The following is a 7,506-nucleotide window of genomic DNA, read 5'->3' as shown; positions in this document are numbered from 1 at the left end:
AATATTTACACGTCAACTTCCATTCCCTAAATGAACTGCTTTTCGGCAATTGCGTTTATCAATCGACGAACGCAACATCTTCGGATATGTTCGGATCGCAATTCATCGCATAACAATATACATGGACATTTTTGATCTTGTTATTGTTTGTATTGTGTCAACAGGTGCCGTTAAATATAAATAAACATTTTAGAAAGTGTTTAAATATGATATGTTAACTGTATCGTTGCCATAAGTGTTTCAATTTTACGTTTAAAAGTGATTTCAAGTGGTTGATCTTTTCCCGCGTTATCGTGACGTCATTTGATAAAACGTTTCCGGTTACAGACGGGTCGTTCTATTTACAGCATGGGTAGGAAAGGATTACTGAAAGGTTTTCTTTAATGAAATAAAGTATTTTTTTAAACAACTATCTAATGAAATAATCCTTCGGACTCCACACACTTTGACCATCCCAATTGCGTTCATACCCAGGTAATGACATCAATCCCGCAATTCATTCCTTAAATGTAGAATCGCATTGCATGCATATCGGCTTCCCTTCCGTGAATCCGCGAGCAGTGTCTTTAAAGATGAATCTATTAAAATAACTATACTGCTATCTTATGGATAGAACGGTTGACTAATTGAGTGCGAAAAAATAAAGCATCCGCTACGTTATGCTTAGAAATGATAGGTCACAATATTATCATACAAAACAATACTTATATATAATTCATGTTAGAGTGATCCTTGTTACCAAGAATTTCAGTAAAAAATGAAATCGTGAGAAAACGTTTGTACTTTTAAAAGTATACATCATTTTGTTAATAACCAGCTTACCTATGCGTCAGTTATCTTAAGAATTTTAGCCAACCAGATGGCAAATTTATGAAGTTATGAGTTTTTATATTCAAAGATCAAGACTAAAGTGAACGTGTTGAAGTTTTGATGACAGCGGACCCAGAGTGCATATTGATAAGGAAAATGATATGGAATTATAAACGTTATTTCATAGGTAACTTATTGCGGCTTCCTTATTACATTTAAAGTGAATCGCTCGGGTTTTGTACTAAAAAAATAGTTTTCCCGGTAATGCATCTGAAAACACTTATTTTATCATGATTTTACTCTATGATATCGAAATTACAGAAAAAATACAGTTATAGCATAGAAAAGTATTTTGGTTTTAATGGAGTTCGAACCCACGGCGGTAAAGTCATACAAAAATAGAAAACAGCAGGTAGTCCACATGGCCACAGGGACTTTAACACAAGTGGTTGGTATGTTGACCTATTTAGGATACATTAATAACATCACGTGATAATGTCAGTCAAACAATCTCGCGATAACACAGCCGTACTTTCCAATCGGGTAATAAACGCTAATGGAAATTGTGGTATTCAAAGATGATATTTGAGCAAAATTAATAAAATTAACATTTCCTTATGGGTTCCAGCTTTTGGAATTTTTGTTTTAACTCTCCTAACAATATGCTACAGTATTTCGTAATTAAAGATAGCATTTTACAAACCATGAGCGAGTTACTTTAACCATAGACTGAATATATTTTTAATATTTTTGTCTGGTGGTATCTACGTATACTAAACATTTATGCAGATACTTAATTAAACTAAAATGTTAAATGTTCGGGATATATGGTTATGTCGATGAGTTAAGTATCGTCACGACACATTTATGATTTAAACGTGTACCTAATTTTGGCTAAAACAGGATAAGGTGGTAACGCAGACATTGATACTGCAAGATAAACACTTTAGAAAGTAATAAGCTTATCCTAGATAAATAAACCTTCTTTGTTATATGTAATGCTTAACAATCTAACAATTTAACGAGTGTGGCATTAAATATTTCTGCATTTAATGGTATACCATTCATTTTTCTTTATTCTTCGGGACGAATTGAGTGTGTACAGTACAAAATCAGCAAAATATGTGTGTTGCGACAACACAAAAAATCAGATTGACATTAACTGTTGCAATATGCGATACAAACAATGTACATTTTTTTGATGCGTCGAATATTGGAAGTACGACAGACCTCTCTGCACCAAGGTTGCATTTCATTATTAAAAAATAAAAAATGTTTACCGTGCCTTAATAAAAGTGGGGTTTTCTGTTCAAAGTGGCTTTATAAATCTGGCGAAGTACGCGGAGTCTTGAACGATGTATTTTATACTGTTCAACAGGATCCTCCTTATTTATATAAAAAATGATAGACATACAATTAAATACATGTAGTTTTTAATCACATATAAAATTGAAACATATTTCAATATACATATAAAGTAAATATGTACACATGAGTTTTTTAAATCAAATGTACGCAACACTATGCGGTCGATCTTGTTGTATTTGTGTTTTTTTGTTGTTGTTTTTTTTTATTTTGGACGCGCATTAGAGTAAATAATAACATGGTGGAATAAGGGATGCAAAAAAGCAAAATATAATTTAACAAAGATGACTAGACAATGCAGTGTCTACACGTGTTCGTGTTGTCTGCGTACAACATATTAAGTATGTTTGTAAAATGAAAACAACAACATTGACAATCAATGAATCCACAAATACCCCGAAAACAGGGTTATCACAGACTGTAGTGATGTGCATAAGGATACGCTAACGTAACGAATCGGAAACATTGGCAATATTTAGAAAGGTCATTTTGTCAAAGAGAATTTCTCGTATATTTTCGATGTTCTCTCAACATATGTTCGTTTCTTTCTTGTTCTTGAAACTAGAGGGTTTCTGGTAGTATCGCATACGCCCAGCACATTGGAGAATTGTATTCAAAATGTTAAAGGGACTTAAGATTTAGACACGCTATATTTCCATTTTAATCGTCAGACCGTAACATCCCTTTGGAAGGAGACAGATTTTTCCTCAATAACGTATCCGGTACAAATATACTGTTACACGTTACACAGATGTATTACATAGCTGTTCTTCATTGTGTGTGACGAACGCTGTCGTAATGGGCTCATCTGTCTATCTCCCTTTCAAAATGGCTGATGTATCCGTCACCTTTGAAATATAAACGTAAAACAATTTGTTTAGAGCGAACGTAAATGTGTATCTTGTTCGATTGCTGAGCAATATACATTACAATTTATGACCTCAGCGTAATAGTACTTTTAAAAAAGCAAATTGCGTATATTATAATCACAAATTCAAATGCCTGACGAAAATCAGACTGGTTCAGAATTGCTTTTCTTTAAACCAGGTTAGATTAAGAACATACCGTCTTTATCAAATATTTCCTGAACCCACTTAGTAAGCATATGATCTCGTCTCTTGCAGATATCAAGGACAAATGCGATTTTCATATCATCTGAAACAACAAATATGCATTGAAATATTATGTAAGAGACAAGCAAAGAGAAACCCCTATCAGATATACAGATAAGATAAACTGTCTGACAAATTGCCTGTACATAATATTGTCAATATGTACTTTAGTATAATTTTATACGAATAAAAAATACAGCGCTATATGTGCTGTGACTCTGTAACACGCTTTTTTACATGAACAATACATTCCACATACGATGAGTCATAATATTCCAAGACATACATATAAGTTGTACTACGTACTTTTAGGTAATTAGCCAATTACAACATAGTATATTCAATACAATTAGTGTAATAAAAAACGAATGTGTTTAACGAACCTGATATGTTATGGAAGTGCTTCTGGAGCGCCCTGAAGAATCTAACCTTGCCGAAACTATGGTTACACAGACCGTGTCTGGCGAAGTGGTGTACTGCTCTGTTGAATAGGAAAAAGATCTTATAATAAACTCATATATCACGAATAAATAGCCTTCCTTTCGCCAGACGTATGCTAACAGCAGTTTGCATGTGATCGATTCAAATTATTGATTTGATTGACTTATGCTACACGCTCGACGCAATTTCAACGATCCATAGAGAGGATACTACTACATTTTACAGACACCACACAACTCATAACGTTATTTTTATATTTGAGCTGTTATTCACATTCACATCAAATACAGATATCGAACATGATCGGATTGAGAATAAAGGAAACACCTACACCTATTTGATGAACCACCTGCACAACATTCATCTCATACAACCATGCATCCGAATTATGACTGTTATATACAGATATTATCAGTATTGTTGAATAAAGCTGCATTTCCAATTTACGAGATTTTTTTTATAAGTTATTTTAATAAATCACTGACATTTCATTCGTTTCTAAAGGAATATGTGTTGTAAATATTCGAAGTGTTAACAAAAACGTTAATAAACTTATATTGAAGGGGCTATACACTGTATGATGAAATAGCGAAAAAAAATGTCGAAAACTGACATTTACTTGGTATCGATGTGTACAATGCATTGAAAATAACTAACTGAAGTACTACATAGTTTACAAATAATTTATTTTTTGCAATGTTTTTCATAGTTTTCCATTAAAAAAAGATTACTTGGTATGTATATCTAGTAGAATTCATTCTTATGCTTGATTGGCTAGTCGATGTTACCACGTGATATTATCAAGTTAGATATACAGCTTTGGATACAACACTGGGCTGCAATTTTGGCGACATCGGTTTGAACCCGGTCCCTGACTTGATTTCTTACATGTTGGTATTTTTTTTACAATTATAATATCAAAGAGTAAAACATTTTATTAAAAAATTGTCCTGAGAATCGTTACAGAAAATAATGATGCCAATCTTTGGTATAGTCCCCTTTAAGTACAGTGAGTAACAAACAACTTAAACAATCTAATAGAATAAACTATTATGTAATTCTCTTTTTCAACTTACGGTCCATTGTATTTCCGCAAACCGTCTTCAGCCATTATGATAAGACCATCATTTTGCATTTGTTCCGCACCAGAGACGTTTGACTCAAGAGACCGTCCCGCCACAATAACCACCAACAGCGCCAAGGTCAGCATCGGAATAAATCCCAAAAAGTTTACGGGCATCATGTTTTGTTTTTTATTTCTTAAGTATTTAGCAAGTTTGTTCTAAAAATTCCTCCCTTCACGGCACTCTGGTTTAAGAAGTTTACAAAAAGCTGAAAATAAAACAAATTTGATGTTTGATGATAAGTCACACAAAGTATATCCGAAGTGTTTTCAGCTCTCATTCACAGCATTCATACAGCTGAAATTATATTCGGTTTTTAAGCACAACCGTTCCAACAATGAGTTCTGAGTTACATCGGTATCCTGAGAAAGCTGGTTATGTCATTAAATGATACAGACAAATAAACATCCTAATATAGTTTCATTATCGCAACCGAAATTACTGCGAACACAAATCATGTATGCGTACGACAGATGTAATTCATAAAGTTTATACTGGCAAAATAAGTAGAGAGCGATTAAGCTAGTCGTCATACTCTATTATTTGTTATCGTAATCCAAACATTTCAAGGTTTGTATGAGTAATATCTGTACTTGAAATGAAGCCAAACGGATACAGTGTTTGTGTGAGATGTATTGAACGTCGCCTGACCTTGTTAACAACTGATAACCCACCCACTTGTAAGGTCGACGATAAACCTATTGGGAAATTTAGTAGCAAGTGGTTTATTTCATATCAAGCAAACGTTAAACTATGTCCGTGAATAGTCATGCTTGTGTTTATTCTTGTATGAAAAATCGGATATATATTTATGAATAAAATCGAAATATATATTTCTAAAAGCTTCTATTCTTTTTCCAACATTAAACTTAAATCTATCTATCAAACTAATGCATTTGGCTTATGTATTAGTTTAATTATTAAATTACTAAAAGTTGGTTACCTTAGAGAATTATTGGAATAATCCAATAGTATTATTTTAATCACTGATGTTTTAGTATTTTATTAAATCAAAAGATTAAGTCAAACTTCTATTTAGTATGATTAAGCGGCACGTACAGCCTTATCCCGTTCGTTGTATTCAATTATTGATACTTCAGTAGCAAACTAGCGGTTTAAGTATGTATGGAGTGGGTTATAACAGAAAGCTACCACAGAGGCTACGGGTGTTATGTTTCCCACCAGTGTGAAATGAGATCAACACAGAAACTGGAAATACCATTGACATGATATAGCTTGGCTGCTCGCTGTATGAAACATCTCGAATAATAGAAATAAACAATTGCACTTTTGTGAAAAACTTTTCCCCTCTCACCATAGATTCGTAACACAATGACGAATGCTTAATCTTATTCACAATATTCTTTTAGACTGATATTAAGTGTTGTATATCGCATATTTGAGGATAATATATTATTGCCAATTTGCTTCAATATTTTTATACCTTAATATTTATTATACATTTGATACATTTTATACATTTTATACATTTTATACATTTTATACATTTTATACATTTTATACATTTTATTTTCTCAAGATTTCTTTTTCAAACTGCATTGACCAATTTCTAACGTTCAATTAATCAGGTGCATGTTAAGGTATACTAAACGCCTTAATACATTAAATTATACATATTTATTTAGATACCCACACTAATGATGCGGTATAGTAGAATTGACAGTAATGTATTAAAACACGTTCATTCAAATTTATTCCGAAATTACACCACTTCCTTTATGTTCCTTTATATTTAAATGTATGGGATTTTAAGTCAGTTTTTATTTAAACTGATGAATACGCACTGCAAATTGGTCTGATTTCATTGCGTAGTTTCTCTACTTTAAAACTTCAACGACAAGCTTACAATCTTTAAGGTTTGTTAAGTGGTCTACATTATACTGTGTAAACTACTTACTAACTTGGCTGGTCACTGTTTATATCTACTGCTTCACCTAACTAAAAATAATGTTGACTGACTGCTTAAAATATATTAGAAAAATATAGAAATACTGTCTTCTCATTGAACAAAATATAATGTTGACCATAATTACATAAATTACCGAGGAAATTCAGCAAAATTCTGCTATGTAATCCTTATCAATTTACAGAGTGTCACTTGACAAGTCATTAAATTTGCACCACCAATTTTTAATAACCTTCTGGGAATGTTGGTTTTGGCATTTTTCTCTATTAATATAGTTCAAACGAGGACAGTGTTAATCGCAATACCATACCAAATAAGGACGCTTTTGTTTCGTTTATAATACCCAAAGCCTGTCATAAAATATCCTTAATAGTTTAAATAGTTGTGGGCAGCGTGGGGGCTCACTGTTTTGAAACCTTATACTTGTTTATATCTTTGATATTTATAGTTTATTTAAAGTAGATCATTTTCAAACTGCATAGTCATATATGACAGGAAGTAATAGTTGATATATGATGTCTTAATAATCCAGGCCGAATAAAATATCTTAATTTATTTCTAAACTAAATCAATTTCCTTATATTTTCACAATGAAGAAATTTGAAGGGTCCAAGTGTATTTAACATAAAAATCATGTTTATTACATGAATGAATGTAAAGAAAGTATTTTAGATATGTTTAAGTTATTCTATCGTATGACAAATAATATACTTAATTAGGGAAAATA

At 32.1% G+C, this 7,506-nt stretch overlaps 1 protein-coding gene across 1 annotated transcript; it reads right to left on the bottom strand.

Annotated features, from left to right (window-relative positions):
• Nucleotides 1-2,221: 2,221 nt before the first annotated feature.
• On the bottom strand, nucleotides 2,222-5,924 carry LOC128228908 (uncharacterized). Its single transcript, XM_052940452.1, has 5 exons — nucleotides 5,796-5,924; nucleotides 4,805-5,060; nucleotides 3,671-3,768; nucleotides 3,241-3,330; nucleotides 2,222-3,023 (listed from the first exon to the last, which is right to left on the bottom strand). The coding sequence occupies exons 2-5, from the start codon at nucleotides 4,969-4,971 to the stop codon at nucleotides 2,980-2,982; spliced, it is 399 nt and encodes a 132-aa protein (XP_052796412.1). The 5' UTR covers nucleotides 4,972-5,060; nucleotides 5,796-5,924; the 3' UTR covers nucleotides 2,222-2,979.
• Nucleotides 5,925-7,506: the final 1,582 nt, after the last annotated feature.

Source organism: Mya arenaria, chromosome 3 (genome assembly GCF_026914265.1).
Source record: "Mya arenaria isolate MELC-2E11 chromosome 3, ASM2691426v1".
Classification (NCBI taxonomy): Eukaryota; Metazoa; Mollusca; class Bivalvia; order Myida; family Myidae; genus Mya; species Mya arenaria.
This window is presented reverse-complemented; position numbering and strand designations above follow the sequence as displayed.